General features: G+C 35.7%; 3 protein-coding genes and 1 pseudogene across 3 annotated transcripts; all 4 read right to left on the bottom strand.

The window, feature by feature from the left end:
- Positions 1 to 133: 133 nt before the first annotated feature.
- On the bottom strand, positions 134 to 3,562 carry LOC105274871 (UDP-glucuronosyltransferase 2C1). The gene is made up of 5 exons (XM_026968127.1): positions 3,043 to 3,562; positions 2,244 to 2,657; positions 1,523 to 1,754; positions 1,084 to 1,309; positions 134 to 805 (listed from the first exon to the last, which is right to left on the bottom strand). The coding sequence occupies exons 1-5, from the start codon at positions 3,451 to 3,453 to the stop codon at positions 523 to 525; spliced, it is 1,566 nt and encodes a 521-aa protein (XP_026823928.1). The 5' UTR covers positions 3,454 to 3,562; the 3' UTR covers positions 134 to 522.
- Positions 3,563 to 6,007: 2,445 nt separating this feature from the next.
- LOC105274873 lies at positions 6,008 to 9,517 on the bottom strand (annotated as a pseudogene).
- Positions 9,518 to 10,256: 739 nt separating this feature from the next.
- LOC105274874 (UDP-glucuronosyltransferase 2C1-like) lies at positions 10,257 to 13,802 on the bottom strand. The gene is made up of 5 exons (XM_011331338.3): positions 13,125 to 13,802; positions 12,344 to 12,757; positions 11,660 to 11,891; positions 11,204 to 11,429; positions 10,257 to 10,904 (listed from the first exon to the last, which is right to left on the bottom strand). Exons 1-5 carry the CDS (start codon positions 13,533 to 13,535, stop codon positions 10,622 to 10,624), a joined length of 1,566 nt encoding a protein of 521 aa, XP_011329640.2. The 5' UTR covers positions 13,536 to 13,802; the 3' UTR covers positions 10,257 to 10,621.
- An 818-nt stretch (positions 13,803 to 14,620) lies between these two features.
- Positions 14,621 to 18,762, bottom strand: LOC105274876 (UDP-glucuronosyltransferase 2C1-like). The gene is made up of 5 exons (XM_026968108.1): positions 17,364 to 18,762; positions 16,575 to 16,988; positions 15,889 to 16,120; positions 15,420 to 15,645; positions 14,621 to 15,120 (listed from the first exon to the last, which is right to left on the bottom strand). Exons 1-5 carry the CDS (start codon positions 17,772 to 17,774, stop codon positions 14,838 to 14,840), a joined length of 1,566 nt encoding a protein of 521 aa, XP_026823909.1. The 5' UTR covers positions 17,775 to 18,762; the 3' UTR covers positions 14,621 to 14,837.
- Positions 18,763 to 18,801: the final 39 nt, after the last annotated feature.

The raw sequence follows: 18,801 nt of genomic DNA, 5'->3' as shown, positions 1-18,801 counted from the left end.
TACATAACGAATATAACGAAATTCTTATTAATTCACAATAATTATTTTATTTGAAGTTTTATTAGAATTCTATGATTTTATTTCATATATATTATTGCTTATTTTTGTACATAAAATTTAATTGTCCGTTTTATTTTGAACGTTATCAGGATATTTTATTTATTAAAACTATATTATTATAGTAATACATTATATTAATACGTGTAATAACATGTATTAAATTCTACATTTGCAAAGCACGTATAAATAAAAGTACCGTTTATTAGATTATTGCTACTTCACATGTCGGGAAGGCAAAACATTCTACTAGAGTGAAAAACATTTAAAACAATTAGTGCTTTTGAAATTTTCTACTACTTTTGTATTTTTGCAAAAGTATATATTATATTATATGAACATATTGCTAGGACACATTTTTCTACTACTATAATTTCTAAACTCACTCAGCTGAAATGTAATTGCTTTCAATGCATCATGACATGTTGTTTCTTTTTTTCTAATATTTCTCTCGAAATAACGCAACTAATTAGTCTTCTTCGACTGTAACAATCTGTGTTGATTTCTATTTATCATCTTCATCACAAAACGTACGATGAACACCGCAAGAGTAATAATGGCTGCCGCGCAAAGCAACAGACACGCGGCCACATCGATGAGGTATATTTGCCACCAGGCCAAATCCATTGCGGGCGATCGCAAGACATCGTCGCCGTATTTAATCACATATTCGATCCAGTAAGTTGCGGTGTCAATAGGGCTCAGCGGCTGATCGTGAAATCTCTGTGACAAATGTCTAATGTTCTCCCTAAAAAGCAAAGAAGGATCACATTATTGATAGCAATCAGAAGATCGAGAAAAGACAAAGTGACGACAAGACACGCGAATGCAAGATAATGATAAAATATGCTCGAACTTAAATTAGACAAAAACTAGTGAACTGTGTATAGCAAATTATACAATTTGATTCTTCATACTCAGAATGTAAGAAGCGCGAGATATAAAATTAGTAATAATATGTTGCTGACAAGTTGTCGTACCTGTTTCTATGTTTGCTAATACATAAAATAATAAGTACTCTCTTACATGTATCGCGGATCGTGCAAGATAACGTTCAAGGCTGCATCCATGTCTTCCTCAGTCATCTTTTGGACGTCTAGTTTCACAGCGATCTTTCTTGCGACGGACGCGTCGACGTTACTAAACTGATCGGCGAATAGTGGAATGCCAATCATGGGAACACCATAAGCGATCGCTTCCAGAGTGCCCAAAAGCCCGCCGTGATTGATGAAGGCTCTTATGTTTGGATGTTCTAGAACATTTATACTTAGATTTATATTTAGACGGTCTTTGTACTAAACAATCTGACTAAAGCACAATTTGCGCATTTCACAACCTTTGTGAAATAGTAATTGCGTGTGGCAAGTTTAACAATTTATAGTGTATATGATATTGCATTATATGGGCTTGGTTTCTTTAATTAATATATATACATAATTGACGAAATATAAATGATGTGAATTACTTAATACTTTAAGTTGCGGCATCCAAGCAGACGTGTGGATATTTTTAGGTAAGTCAGGTGGCAACTTCTCCGGGTTCCATACCTTAATTAAAACCCGTATCGGTGCTATTTTGCCTAAGGAAGTGTAAAAGACATCTAAAATTTTGCGCGGAAACGTTTCGATCAGCACCATCGAACCGAAGCTGAAGAACACAAAACCCTCTTTACTATCGTCCATCCATTTCCTTAAGTCCTTTAAAAAAAAGGATTAAATGCTCTTGCGTCTCATGTCAATTGCTTTATCCTCACAGTTTAAAAATTAAAGAACTAACGAAAACTAATGGAACAATTAAGCACAAGATATTTAACAGAACGGCTATTCTGTGATTCGTAAAAGACATCATATGGAAGATGAATAAATCAAAATTAAGTGCATACTGGAAGTGGAAAATGATAAAAATCGCGCTGCAAATTTTCGCGATCCCTTCGATTTTGTGCCTCTTCTATTTTCCAAATATAAATTACGTGAGCCTCAAAACATTTCGAGGAATAGATTGACCCATGTTAATTTTATCCTTGATTTGCAGAGCAGTGTCATTGTTAATCATTAATTTGCGAGAAGTGAGAGAGAAGTAGACAAGGGTGTTATCAAAGCTTGCCGAGTGTTATCTAATAATTTCATTAGTGATAATGTGTAGGCGAGCAGAAGTCACAACTACAAATGTCGAGAGGATTTTCATACATGCGGTAACGGTGAATCGTCCTCTCGGATATGGATTCCGCCTACTGGGACGAGAGCAGGTGTCATCGGTTGGATCCCATTCACAGCGGTGTGAGAGTTAATGAGGATCAGTGCCACGTTCATATTCCGGATGCTAGGCAGGTTCGGCCCGAAGTACCTCCTCACTATATCGTCTTGTGGTCTCGTGAGATAGTTGAAATACAACTTGCAATAGAGAAAGGAGAAGACATTGTATGTACGTTGCCACAAATTCATGGGAACTTGCAAATTTATACAACTGCTCGGCGTGAAGGCCAGATTCTCGGGCTGAGCGATTAATTCATGAAGCCATGGAAACATCGACGTTGTGCTGACTCCAATCAGAGGTATATTTATAAAATTGGAGATGGCGGCAAAGCAATGTGCACCGAATACCTGATATATACAAAATAAATTTAAGTTAGCGGGCTATCTGAGAAACATTAGGTGGTTTTGCAAATTAAAATAACTACTAAACTAACAATCGGTTCGGCAATTTATAAATTCTAATACAGATTCAATATTCGCCGGATATTCCCCGGAAAAACGTCAGTGAAATCCATACATTTCAAAATCAGGGGTCCAGTATATCAATTAACATCTGAAGTAACGTTTTATGTCAGCTATATGAAAAAAAAACATATTATACAAATAAAGGATGGACATATTTCTTTCATTGTTACACAATTGGAAGAACCATTGTTTTTCTGTACGATAATAATTTGTTGCTCACTACAAAACTGAAAAGTATTTTGTGAGAATATACATCAAAATATCGTACCTCCATAATCATCGCGTCGTAGGGTGGATCCTTTGGCGAATCGCGCACCAGTTTTTGTATTACCGGATTCCCCAGATGGGCTTCACAAATATCATTACCAAATACTGTCGCAATACTTTTTCCTATATTCGAGCTCGCAAGTACTTGCAGCATAAATTCATATGTCACATTGTTCAATACTGATAAATGGACTGGCAATGTTGCGATATCGGTATAATTCGGGTAGGGTTTCTTCTGTGGGAACGAACTGATTACGTCAATCTGATGTCCTTTATCGGCCAAACCCTTCATCAAGCCTTCCAGCACAGTAAAGTGACTCTTGCCTTTATACGGATACACCGCAAGAAAACGATATGCACTGCAAACCAACAGCCACGACAGCGACACAAGTATCATCGGCAGCACCCGCATATTTTGTTTTTATGAATTCTGTTGCGTAAATTCGGACTAAGGGTGGGTTTTCCGAAATTCCACCCCTAACGGGTGAGAAGGGGTAAAATGTGTTTTTATTTAATTCTACACATAATATCGCGGGCGAAGCCCGCGGACAGAGGTTGCTAGTAATTAAACAAAATAATTTAAAAAATATATTAACAATTACAAAATGGTCAATATAAAGTGTAATCACCACGACACCATGCGCCAGACTTAAGACGGAATGACACTGAAATGGCTACAATTCATTCGCCCTACACGTATAACGTGACTACATACATGTACTACAGAAGTTTTATCGCAATCGTATGCAACGATGGACAAACAATAATTAAAGTGGCATTCATTTTCCATGTTTTTGCGTTGTTCGCCTTGATGTTCTTTGTTAACATTGGTGGCAATCGTTCGCTTTTGGTGCTTTCACGTATCTAATAAATCGTTCGGTTATGACATTGCAAATGTCGCATGAGCGCATAAAGCTGGAAAAGATTAAACATTAGTATTTTTCTAAGTTTTACATGAGGTTTAGAATCATTACAATTTCTTAAAATGACGAAGAAACAGTAAAGTGACTCTTGCCTTTATACGGAAACAAAGAAAACGATATGCACTTCAAACCAACAGCCACGACAGCGATACAAGTATCACCGGCAGCACTCGCATATTTTGTTTTTATGAATTCTGTTGCGTAAATTCGGATTTGACGCATATCGGAAACCGATGATCTCGAGTTTGAATTTGTTTGAATTCTGATATCTTTTATTTTGTATTAATTGTCTTAATTGTTTTTCATTTTTCTTAATACTTTGATGTGCCCTAATATGGCAATATAAAAAGTAATTAAATGAAAAATTATATTGTAAAATAGTAAACATGAAACCGAATCTAAGTAATCACGACGGCAACATGCGCCAAACTTAACACAAAATGACACTGTCATGTCCGTGATTCAGTTGTCCCATATATAACGTGACTGCATTTCGTGAAGAGGGTTTTATCACAATTGTGCAACGATGGACATACAATATTTAAGCTGCATATTTTCCTTGTTTTCCCTGTTTATCTTTATACTTGTTTGCTAACATTGTTGACAATCGGTTTCCTTAGTCAGTAAGTACTTACATATCTAATACATCATGAATGACACTTTACAGACTGCAATTCATTGGTCCAACATGTATAACTTGTCTTCATGCATGCTGTAGTGAAGAAGGATTATCGCAAACCTATGCAACGATGGACATACAATACTTAAGTTGCATTCATTTTCCATGTTTTTGCGCTGTTTACCTTTATGCTTCGTTGTTAGCAGTCGTTCGCTTTTGCTGGTAAAAACTCATGTATTCAATAGATCATTCTATTAGAATATCACAAATGTCGGGAGCGCATAAAAATGGAAAAGATTAAAACATTAGTATCTTCCTTATTTTTACATGAGCTTTAGAATTATTACAATTTCTTAAAATGACGAAGAAACTGACGAAAGATGCTATATGGACAACTGAAAATACTTCTTCCTCTTATTTTCTAAAAGACTGATATCTCAATTAAGAAATGAGGTGCAAGACGTTATACTAACGTTAAATCATAGGAACATAGCAACGTTGAAAACTGGAAATCACAATATACAGCCGCGAAGAATGACGTACACAATGTGTTTCGTAAGATTTTAGATCTTGTGGAATTTGTGTGCAAACATGCACCTAAAAGAGGTGTCATTTTATACAGTTATCTGCAACAAATTGTTCGGAGCAATAATGCTTGTCATCATCATTCTCCAATTATTATTCACGTTTTCACGTCACAGTAAAGACGTGTACAATTATTAATGACAGTTTTTCGTCAAATACAAGCTTCTATAAATTATGTTGCAACACACACTTGTTTGTTAAAAATGCATTCTCCATTTTAATGCGTTACTATCGACTTTCGTAGTCAACTTATTTGATATTGGTGGCTGCCTGCAAATGAGCTGCGATAATGTATTTACATGCAAATACTGTTGCATTGATAAAGTATCATTGCAAAGAACACCATTTCATTTCATTATTACAATAATGAAATTCTTATTGATTCACGACAGTCCTTTTATTACAATTCTTTGTTTACTTATTTTATTTTATTCCGCATTATTGCTTAGGTTATATGTACAATTTACTCGTCCGTTTCATTTTAAAAGTTTTCTGGATATTTTATTTGTTAAAATTTCACGTAACAATATGTCTTAATTTCAACATTTGCAAAGCCTATTGAAATAAAAATACCGTTTATTATAGATTATCCTAAATTATATTTAATAATTTATGTGAATGCAGAATACTCTGCCATATTGAACAATATTGTGTTTTCCTAACTTTTTACTGCTTTTGTATTTGTGTATATACTATATTATATTATATTAGCATATGATGAAATAAATATTTCTAATAGTATAATTTCCAAGAGAAATCTGCTAAAACTTAATAGCCTTCCATAAATCATTACATAATGTTGTTTCTTTTATTCTAATACTTCTCTCGAATAAACGCAGCTAATTAGTCTTCTTCGAATGTAACAACCTCTGATGATTTCTATTTATCATTTTCATCATGAAACGTATGATGAACACCGCCACTGTAATAATGACTGCTGCGCAAAGCAAAAGACACGCGGCCACATCGATGAGGTATATTTGCCACCAAGTCAAATCCATGGCGGGCGATCGTAAGACATCGTCGCCGTATTTAATCACGTAGTCGATCCAGTAATTCGCGGTATCAACAGGGCTAAGCGGTTGATCGTGGAATCTTTGGGACAAATTTTTAATATTCTCTCTAAAAATGGGGACAGAAAAATGTTATATTATCAAATAGTAATCAAGGCAGAGAGTTAAAGGTGATGGCGACGAAACCAAACCATGCAAATATAAGATAACAATAATAAATGTACATAGCGCGCACTAAAGTTAGATAAAAAGTGATAAACTGCCTAGAGCTTTGTTTTTGTACCACTTAATCCTGCATACCTATTATATAGGAAGTGCAAGATATAAAATGCGCAACAATATATTGTTCACAACTTATTGTAACCGTTTGTATATATACTAATACATAAGATAATAAGATAAGATAATACTCTCTTACATGTATCGCGAGTCGTGCAAGATCGCATTCAGGGCTGCATCCATGTCTTTTTCAGTGATCTTATAAACATCCAGTTTCACAGCAATATTTTTCGCGACGTTAGCGTCGATGTTGTTATACTGATCCAAACATAGTGGCATACCAATCATGGGAACACCATAGGCTATTGCTTCAAGGGTGCCCATGATCCCACCATGAGTAATGAAGAGTCTTATATTCGGATGTTCTACATTGTAATAATATTAGAAAAGTTCTGTAATTTCTACAAAATAATCCGGATAAAAGACACAACTTGCATGTTTCATACGATTTATGTGAAATAGTAGTTACTTACATGTGGCTAGTTTATTAATATATTGAAAACTTTTAATGTATATGAGATTACAGTAATAATCTTGTTCTATTTAAAATACATACTTGATTAAATATGAATGATGTGACTCACTTAATACTTTAAGTTGCGGCAACCAAGGGAGCGTACGAATATTTTCGGGTAAGCCAGGCGGCAACTTTTTCGGATTCGGTACTTTCATTAGAACTCGGACAGGTGCTATCTTGCCCAAGGAGACGTAAAAGACATCTAAAATTTTACGCGGAAACGTTTCGATGAGGACCATCGAGCCGAAGGTGAAGTACACAAAACCATCTTTACTATCGTCCATCCATTTCTTTAATTCCTGTAAAGAAATGATTAAATGCTCTTGCGATCCACGCCACTTGTTTTTTCCTCCTCATACTTTAAACGAAAACTAAATAAAACTATGGATACAATAATTAAGCACAAGATATTTAATGGAATAGCTACGCCGTAATTTGTAAAAAATAGCAGTTGCAAGATGCATGAAACAAAATTAAATGTATACTCGAGGTGGAAAATGATGAAAATTGCGCTGCAAGTTTTCGCCACTTCTTGGTTTTGTTTCACTTCTATTATATAACTGAAAATCACACAATCCGCAAAACATTTTATGGAATAGATTGACTCATTTTAATTTTATTCTTGTTTTGAAAAGCAGTGTCATTGATATTTGCGAGAAGTGAGAAAGAAGAAGGCAAGGATGATAAATCTAGCCGAGTGTTATGCAATAGTGTTGTTAGGGATAAAGCGTAAGTAAGCAAAAGTAAAACCGGTTTCAGATATCGAGAGAAATTACATACTTGAGGCAATGGCGAATCGTCCTCTCGGATATGGATTCCGCCTATTGGGACGAGAGCAGGTGTCATCGGTTGGATCCCATTCACAGCGATGTGAGAGTTAATGAGGATCAGTGCCACGTTCATATTCCGGATGCTAGGCAGGTTCGGCCCGAAGTACTTCCTCACTATATCGTCTTGTGATATACTGAGATAGTTGAAATATAACTTGCAGTAGAGAAAGGAGAAGACATTATATATACGTTGCCACAAGTTCATTGGAAAGTTCACATTCACGCAGGTATTCGGTACGATGGCCAGATTCTCGGGCTGAGCGATTAATTCATGAAGCCATGGATACATCGACGTTGTGCTGACTCCAATCAGCGGTATGTTTAACAAATGGGCGATAGCCGCAAAGCAAGATGAACCCAAAATCTGTCATAAACAGAATAAATTTATGTTGCTATCTAAAAAACTTCAGTTGGTTTTAGAAGTTCGATTTACTATTACCTTAACAATGAGTTAGGAATTTATAACTTGTGATATAGTTTATAGTGATCGATATATCGATAAAATGCAGTGAAGTCTAGGGTTTACACAAGACCTAAAGTTTAATGACAACTATATGAAAACTTGTGCTGTTATAGATATATATTATATTGTGTTAAAGAGTGAATGTATTCTTTTATTTATTGCTTTGCTGGTTCTTGAAAGGACCTTTGGTTTTCTTAGTTGTAATTATGAGATGGATTCTAGCTCGTTACAAGTTTTAAAGTATTTGTTGAGAACATACACCAAAATAACGTTTTGTACCTCCATAATCATCGCGTCATAGGGTGGATGCTTGGGCGGATTGCGAACCAGATTTTTTATTACCGGATTTCCCAGATGGGCTTCACAAATATCATTACCAAATACTGTCGCGGAAGATTTTCCCATATTCGAGCCGGCTAGAGTTAGCAGCATAAATTCATATGTCACATTGTTCAATAATGATAAAGGAACTGGCAATTTTGCGATATCGGTATAGTTAGGATAGGGTTTTTTTGTGGATGTGAACTGATAATGTCGACTTGATGCCCTTTATCGGCCAAACCCTTCATCAGGCCTTCCAGCATAGTAAAGCGGTTCTTGCCTTGATACGGAAACACCCCAAGAAAACGATATGCACTGCAAACCAACAGCCACAATAACGAAACAAGTATTATCGACAGCAGTCGCATTTTTCTTTTTATGAACTCTGTTGTATAAATTGGGATTTGACACACATGGGAAACTGATGATCTCGTGTTTTGAATTTATTTGAATTTTGCTGTTTTTTATTTTGTATTAATCGTCTTAATTGTTTTTCATTTTTCGTAATATTCAGATGTTCGACCTAATGTGGCAATATACAAAGCAAATAAAAAAATATTTTGAAAATTGTAAAATGAGGAATATAAATTTGAAACTGAGCAATCACCACACATGCGCATGTTTAAGACAGAATAACACTGTAATGACTGCAATTCATTGGTTCTATATGTATAACTTGACTACATGCATGATATGTAGTGAAGAAGGGATATCGCAATCGTATGCAAGAATGGACATACAATACTTAAGTTGAATTCGTTTTCCATGTTTTTGCACTGTTCGCCTTGATGCTTCTTTGTTAGCATTGTTGGCAATCGTTCGCTTTTGGTAAGCACTCATATATCTAAAAGATTGTTCGGTTAGAATATCGCAAATGTCGGGAGCGCATAAAAATGGAAAAGATTAAAACATTAGTATCTTCCTTATTTTTACATGAGCTTTAGAATTATTACAATTTCTTAAAATGACGAAGAAACTGACGAAAGATGCTATATGAACAACTGAAAATACTTCTTCCTCTTATTTTCTAAAAGACTGATATCTCAATTAAGAAATGAGGTGCAAGACGTTATACTAACGTTAAATCATAGGAACATAGCAACGTTGAAAACTGGAAATCACAATATACAGCCGCGAAGAATGACGTACACAATGTGTTTCGTAAGATTTTAGATCTTGTGGAATTTGTGTGCAAACATGCACCTAAAAGAGGTGTCATTTTATACAGTTATCTGCAACAAATTGTTCGGAGCAATAATGCTTGTCATCATCATTCTCCAATTATTATTCACGTTTTCACGTCACAGTAAAGACGTGTACAATTATTAATGACAGTTTTTCGTCAAATACAAGCTTCTATAAATTATGTTGCAACACACACTTGTTTGTTAAAAATGCATTCTCCATTTTAATGCGTTACTATCGACTTTCGTAGTCAACTTATTTGATATTGGTGGCTGCCTGCAAATGAGCTGCGATAATGTATTTACATGCAAATACTGTTGCATTGATAAAGTATCATTGCAAAGAACACCATTTCATTTCATTATTACAATAATGAAATTCTTATTGATTCACGACAGTCCTTTTATTTCAATTCTTTATTTACTTATTTTATTTTATTCCCCATTATTGCTTAGGTTTTATGTACAATTTACTCGTCCGTTTCATTTTAAAAGTTTTCTGGATATTTTATTTGTTAAAATTTCACGTAACAATATGTCTTAATTTCAACATTTGCAAAGCCTATTGAAATACAAATACCGTTTATTATAGATTATCGCAAATTATATTTAATAATTTATGTGAATGCAAAATACTCTGCCATATTGAACAATTTTGTGTTTTCCTAACTTTTTAATGCTTTTGTATTTTTGTATATACTATATTATGTTATATTAGCACATGATGAAATAAATATTTCTAATAGTATAATTTCCAAGAGAAATCTGCTAAAACTTAATAGCCTTCCATGAATCATTACATAATGTTGTTTCTTTTATTCTAATACTTCTCTCGAATAAACGCAGCTAATTAGTCTTCTTCGAATGTAACAACCTCTGATGATTTCTATTTATCATCTTCATCACAAAACGTACGATGAACACCGCAAGTGTAATAATGGCTGCCGCGCAAAGCAACAGACACGCGGCCACATCGATGAGGTATATTTGCCACCAGGCCAAATCCATGGCGGGCGATCGTAAGACATCGTCGCCGTATTTGAGCACGTAGTCGATCCAGTAATTCGCGTTGTCAACAGGGCTAAGCGGTTGATCGTGGAATCTCTGGGACACCTTTTTAATGTTCTCTCTAAAAATGAAGACAAAAGAAGTCATATTATCAAATAGCAATCAGGACAGAGAGTAAAAGGTAATGGCGACGAAACCAAACCATGCAAATACAAGATAACAATAATAAATGTACATAGCGTGCATTAAAGTTAGATAAAAAGTGATAAACTGCCTAGAGCCAATTGTACCACTTAATCCTGCATACCTATTATGTAGGAAGTGCAAGATATAAAATGCGCAACAATATATTGTTCACAACTTATTGTAACCGTTTGTATATATGCTAATTCATAAGATAATAAAATAATATTCTCTTACATGTATTTCGGGTCGTGCAAGATCGCGTTCAAGGCTGCATCCATGTCTTCTTCAGTAATCTTATGGACATCCAGTTTCACAGCAATGTTTTTCGCGACGTAAGCATCGATGTTGTTATATTGATCGATATATAGAGGAATACCAATCATGGGAACACCATAAGCTACTGCTTCAAGGGTGCCCATGATCCCACCATGAGTAATGAAGGCTCTTATATTCGGATGTTCTATATTGTAATAATATTAGAAAAGTTATGTAATTTCTACAAAATAATCCGGGTAAAAGACACAATTTGCATGTTTCATACGATTTATGTGAAATAGTAGTTGCTTGTGACAAGTTTAGAACTATTTAATATTGAATATTTATAATGCATATGAGATATATTACATTATAAACTTGTTTTCTTTAATTAATACAATACAAAATTGTTTAAATATAAATGACATGACTCACTTAATACTTTCAATTGCGGCATCCAAGGGGACGTGTAGATATTTTTGGGTAAACCAGTCGGCAATTTTTCCGGATTCGGTACCTTCATTAAAACCCGCACAGGTGCTATCTTACCCAGGGACGCATAAAACACATCGAGCAGTTTGCGCGGAAACGTTTCAATCAGTACCATCGAGCCGAAGGTGAAGTACACAAAACCGTCTTTACTATCGTCCATCCATTTCTTTAATTCCTGTAAAGGAAGGATTATTAAATACTCTTGCGACTCATGCCAATTGTTTTCCGCACAAAGATTAAACAGAAACGGAGAAAACCATGGAACTTCGGAATTAGCTGAAAGATGAATGAAACACAATTAAATGCATGTGCAATGCAAGTGCACTCTTGAATTAAAAAATGATAAATCTCGCGCTGCAAGTCATTGTAATCTCTTGTTTTTGTTTCCCTTCTATTTTCCAAATGCAAATCACGTGAGACGCAAAACAATTTGGTGTAGAATAGATAGATGCATTTCAATTTTATCCTTTGTTTGCAAAGTAGTGTCATTGGTATTTGCGAGAAGTGAGAGAGAGGAGGGAAGAATGTTATCAAATCTTGCCGAGAGTTACCCAATAGTTTTGTTAGTGATAACGCGTGAGTAAGCAAACGTGAAAACAGCTTCAGATATCGAGAGAAATTACATACTTGAGGCAATGGCGAATCGTCCTCTCGGATATGGATTCCGCCTACTGGGACGAGAGCAGGTGTCATCGGTTGGATCCCATTCACAGCGATGTGAGAGTTAATGAGGATCAGTGCCACGTTCATATTCCGAATGCTAGGCAGGTTCGGCCCGAAGTACTTCCTCACTAAATCGTCCTGTGGACTTGTGAAGTAGGTGAAGAACAGCTTGGAGTAGATAAAGGAGAAAACATTGTATGTACGTTGCCACAAGTTCATGGGAACGACCACATTCACACAGTTATTCGGCACGATGGCCAAATTCTCGGGCTGAGCGATTAATTCATGAAGCCATGGAAGTAGTGACATCGTACTGACTCCAATCAGAGGTACGTTTAACAAATGGGCGATGGCTCCAAAGCAAGGTGCACCAAAAAGCTGACAAAAACAGAATAAATTTATGTTGCTATCTGAAAAACTGCAGTTGCTTTTAAAAGTTTGAATTACTATTATACGGTAACAATGAGTCGGGAATTTGTAAATTATGTTATAGATAATAGGTATCGATATTAACCAGTATAATGGCACTGAAGGTTAAGTAAATTATAAATTTTACAACAACTACATGAAAACCTGCTGTTATTACATACGTTTTATACTATTAATGAATGAACGCATCCTTTTTATTGCTACGCTCATCTTTGGAAAAATTGTTCTTCTCCATGATAATTATAGGATGGATTCTTACTCATTATAAGGCTGTATAGTATTTTCCGGGAATATACATCAACATAATGTTTCGTACCTCCATAATCATCGCGTCATAAGGTGGATCCTTTGGCGGATTGCGCACTAGGTTTTTTATTACTGGATTCCCCAGATGGAGTGTACAAATATCAGTCCCAACGACTGTTGCGATAGCTTTTGCTGGATTCGGGCCCACTACTACTTGTAGCATATATTCATACGTCATATTGTTCACTAACAATATAGGTAGTTGTAATGTTGCGATATCGGTATAGTTTGGATAAGGTTTTTTCTGTGGATAGGAACTAATTATGTCAACCTGATGCCCTTTATCGGCCAAACCTTTCATCAGGCCCTCCAGCATATTAAAACGGCTCTTGCCTTGATGCGGAAACACCCCAAGAAAACGATATGCACTGCAAACCAACAGCCATAATAGCGACACAAGTAGCATCGCCAGCACCCGCATGTTTTGGTTTTATGAACTCTGTTGCGCAAATTTGGATTTCACACACATGGAACACTGATGGCCTCGTTTTTTGAAATTATTTGGATTCTGCTATCTTTTATTTTGTATTACTTTTGTTAATTGTCTTTTAATTTTTCTTAATATTCGGGTGTTCGATGTTGTTCTTCTCCATGTGGCAATATAACAAAAAATTAATTTAAAAACATATATTGAAAAGTGCAAAATCGCGAATATAAAACTGTGTAATCACGACGACAAAATGCGCCAGACTAAAGACGGAATGCCACTGTCATATCTGCGATTCATTGCTCCTACATGTATAACTTAACTACATGCATGATGTAGTGAAGAAGGTTTATCGCAATCGTATGCAACGATGGACGTAAAATATTTAAGTAGCATTCGTTTTCCATGTGTTTGTACTGTTTACTTTTATTCTTCTGTGGTAGCATTGTTGGCAATCGTTCGCTTTTGCTGGCAAGTTCTAACTCATTCGGTTAGAATAATGTCGAAAGCAAATACAAATGGAGAAGATAAAAACATTATCTTTCTTCTTTTTACAAGAACTTTAGAATTATTACAAATTGTTAAAATGACGGAGGAACTGACGAAGGATGCTGTGGACAATTAAACATTGAAATACTTCCTGCTCTTTTTTTGTAAAAGGCCGATATCTCAATTACTTAGGTGTAAATCCGGTGTAAGAAGTTATACGAACGTTCATTGAAATCTATACATACTGAAGTGAGTGTGCCTATTGTTCTCGATATCGCCGGGAGAGAGGTATTGCCAATACCATATTGGTGGATGAATCTTTCTCTCTTTATAGTACCATCTGATTCGTTAATCGCATAAAGATGACGTCAGGCACAGGTTTACTATATTTACTAAAAAACATTGGTCCTTCAAATCATCAGCATAATCATGGATTTACAATTTTTGATTACACAATAGTGCACCATTTCTTAATTTTCAATTAACAAATGATTTCAAAAACTTCTATCTCAATAGGCACACTCACTCTAGTATGTATAGAGGTCAATGTTAACGTTTAGGGGAAGTTGAATTTCCGACAAAATTGAGGATTGTAGCACACAGAATTCGTTTTATTGGTTGCGCAGAATAAAAACTCCTTTACTCGTTTTTGTACATACTATATAGTATATTATATTAGCATATGATGGAATAAATATTTCTAATAGTATAATTTCCAATAGGAATCTGCTAAAACTTAATATCCTTCCATGAATCATTACATAATGTTGTTTCTTTTATTCTAATACTTCTCTCGAATAAACGCAGCTAATTAGTCTTCTTTGAATGTAACAACCTCTGATGATTTCTATTTATCATTTTCATCATGAAACGTATGATGAACACCGCCACTGTAATAGTGACTGCCGCGCAAAGCAAAAGGCATGCGGCCACATCGATGAGGTATATTTGCCACCAAGTCAAATCCATGGCGGGCGATCGTAAGACATCGTCGCCGTATTTAATCACGTAGTCGATCCAGTAATTCGCGGTGTCAACAGGGCTAAGCGGTTGATCGTGGAATCTTTGGGACAAATTTTTACTATTCTCTCTAAAAATGGCGACAGAAAAATGTTATATTATCAAATAGCAATCAAGGCAGAGAGTTAAAGGTGATGGCGACGAAACCAAACCATGCAAATACCAGATAACAATAATAAATGTATATAGCACGCACTAAATTAGATAAAAAGTGATAAACTGCCTAGAGCCAATTGTACCACTTAATCCTGCATACCTATTATCTAGGAAGTGCAAGATATAAAATGCGCAACAATATGTTGCTCACACCTTATTGTAACCGTTTGTATATATGCTAATATATAAGATAATAAGATAATATTCTCTTACATGTATTTCGGGTCGTGCAAGATCGCGTTCAAGGCTGCATCCATGTCTTCTTCAGTCATCTTATGGACATCTAGTTTCACAGCAATGTTTTTCGCGACATAAGCATCGATGTTGTTATATTGATCGACATATAGAGGAATTCCAATCATGGGAACACCATAAATGATTGCTTCAAGGGTGCCCATGATCCCACCATGAGTGATAAAGGCTCTTATATTGGGATGATCTACAACATTGTATTGATTCAAGCAAGGTTCCGTAATTTCTACAAAATAATCCGAGTAAAAGAAACAACTTGCATGTTTCATGCGATTTATATGAAATAGTAGTTACACGTGGCTAGTTTCGAAATTCATTTAATAATGAAAACTTTTAATGTATTTGAAATTACATTATAATCATGTTTATTTAATTAATACAATATATAATTATTTTAATCAATTGATTAAATATGAATTATGTGACTCACTTAATACTTTAAGTTGCGGAAACCAAGGGGACGTATGAATATTTTTGGGTAACCCAGGCGGCAATTTCTTCGGCTTCGGCACCTTCATTAGAACTCGCACAGGTGCTATCTTGCCCAAGGAGGCATAAAACACATCGAGGATTTTGCGCGGAAACGTTTCAATCAGTACCATCGAGCCGAAGGTGAAGTACACAAAACCGTCTTTACTATCGTCCATCCATTTCTTTAATTCCTGTAAAGGAAGGATTATTAAATGTTCTTGCAACCCATGCCAAATGGTTTCTGCACAAAGGTTAAACAGAAACGGAAGAAAACCATGGAACTACGGAATTAGCTGAAAGATGAATGAAACAAAATTAAATGCACGTGCAATGTAAGTGCACTTATGAATTAAAAAATGATGAAACTCGCGCTGCAAGTCATTGCAATCTCTTGTTTTTGTTTCTCTTCTATTTTCCAAATGCAATTCACATGAGACGCAAAACAATTTGGTGTAGAATAGGTTGATGCATTTCAATTGTATCCTTTGTTCGCAAAGTAGTGTCATTGGTATTTGCGAGAAGTGAGAGAGAGGAAGGCAAGAATGTTATCAAATCTTGCCGAGAGTTACCCAATAGTTTTGTTAGTGATAACGCGTGAGTGAGCAAAAGTGAAAACAGCTTCAGATGTCGAGAGAACTTTCATACTTGAGGCAATGGCGAATCGTCCTCTCGGATATGGATTCCGCCTATTGGGACGAGAGCAGGTGTCATCGGTTGGATCCCATTCACAGCGATGTGAGAGTTAATGAGGATCAGTGCCACGTTCATACTCCGGATGCTAGGCAGATTCGGCCCGAAGTACTTCCTCACTAAATCGTCCTGTGGACTGGTGAAGTAGGTGAAGAACAGCTTGGAGTAGATAAAGGAGAAAACATTGTATGTACGTTGCCACAAGTTCATGGGAACGACCACATTCACACAGGTATTCGGCACGATGGCCAAATTTTCGGGCTGAGCTATTAATTCATGAAGCCATGGAAGCAGTGACGACGTACTGACTCCAATCAGAGGTACGTTTAACAAATGGGCGATGGCCCCAAAGCAAGGTGCACCAAGAAACTGACAAAAACAGAATACATTTATGTTGCTATCTGAAAAACTTCAGTTGCTTTTAAAAGTTTGACTTACTATTATACGTTAACAATGAGTCGGGAATTTGTAAATTATGTTATAGATAATAGATATCGATATTCACCAGTATAATGGCAGTGAAGGCTTACGTTAGAAGTAAATTATAAATTTTACAACAACTATATGAAAACCTGCTGTTATTGCATACGTTTTATACTATTAATGAATGAACGCATCCTTTTTATTGCTACGCTCATCTTTGAAAAAATTGTTCTTCTCCATGGTAATTATAGGATGGATTCTTACTCGTTATAAAGCTGTAAAGTATTTTCCGGGAATATACATCAACATAATGTTTCGTACCTCCATAATCATCGCGTCGTAAGGTGGATCCTTTGGCGGATTACGCACCAGGTTTTGTATTACCGGATTCCCCAGATGGTGTTTACAAGAATCAGTACCAACGTGTGTCGCGATAGCTTTTGCTGGATTCGGGCCCACTATTACTTTTAACATAAATTCATACGTCATATTGTTCAATAATGATATCGATTGTTTCAATGTTGCGATATCGGTATAGTTTGGATAGAGTTTTTTCTGTGGATATGAACTAATTATGTCAACCTGATGCCCTTTATCGGCCAAACCTTTCATCAGGCCCTCGAACATATTAAAACGGCTCTTGCCTTGATGCGGAAACACCCCAAGAAAACGATATGCACTGCAAACCAACAGCCATAATAGCGACACAAGTAGCATCGCCAGCACCCGCATGTTTTGGTTTTATGAACTCTGTTGCGCAAATTTGGATTTCACACACATGGAACCCTGATGGCCTCGTTTTTTGAAATTATTTGGATTCTGCTATCTTTTATTTTGTATTACTTTTGTTAATTGTCTTTTAATTTTTCTTATTATTCGGGTGTTCGATGTTGTTCTTCTCCATGTGGCAATATAACAAAAAATTAATTTAAAAACATATATTGAAAAGTGCAAAATCGCGAATATAAAACTGTGTAATCACGACGACAAAATGCGCCAGACTAAAGACGGAATGCCACTGTCATATCTGCGATTCATTGCTCCTACATGTATAACTTAACTACATGCATGATGTAGTGAAGAAGGTTTATCGCAATCGTATGCAACGATGGACGTAAAATATTTAAGCAGCATTCGTTTTCCATGTGTTTGTACTGTTTACTTTTATTCTTCTGTGGTAGCATTGTTGGCAATCGTTCGCTTTTGCTGGCAAGTTCTAACTCATTCGGTTAGAATAATGTCGAAAGCAAATACAAATGGAGAAGATAAAAACATTATCTTTCTTCTTTTTACAAGAACTTTAGAATTATTACAAATTGTTAAAATGACGGAGGAACTGACGAAGGATGCTGTGGACAATTAAACATTGAAATACTTCCTGCTCTTTTTTTGTAAAAGGCCGATATCTCAATTACTTAGGTGTAAATCCGGTGTAAGAAGTTATACGAACGTTCATTGAAATCTATACATACTGAAGTGAGTGTGCCTATTGTTCTCGATATCGCCGGGAGAGAGGTATTGCCAATACCATATTGGTGGATGAATCTTTCTCTCTTTATAGTACCATCTGATTCGTTAATCGCATAAAGATGACGTCAGGCACAGGTTTACTATATTTACTAAAAAACATTGGTCCTTCAAATCATCAGCATAATCATGGATTTACAATTTTTGATTACACAATAGTGCACCATTTCTTAATTTTCTATTAACAAATGATTTCAAAAACTTCTATCTCAATAGGCACACTCACTCTAGT

Source organism: Ooceraea biroi, chromosome 1 (genome assembly GCF_003672135.1).
Source record: "Ooceraea biroi isolate clonal line C1 chromosome 1, Obir_v5.4, whole genome shotgun sequence".
Taxonomy (NCBI): Eukaryota; Metazoa; Arthropoda; class Insecta; order Hymenoptera; family Formicidae; genus Ooceraea; species Ooceraea biroi.
The sequence above is the reverse complement of the archived record's forward strand: the minus strand, read 5'-3'. Positions and strand labels throughout refer to the sequence as shown.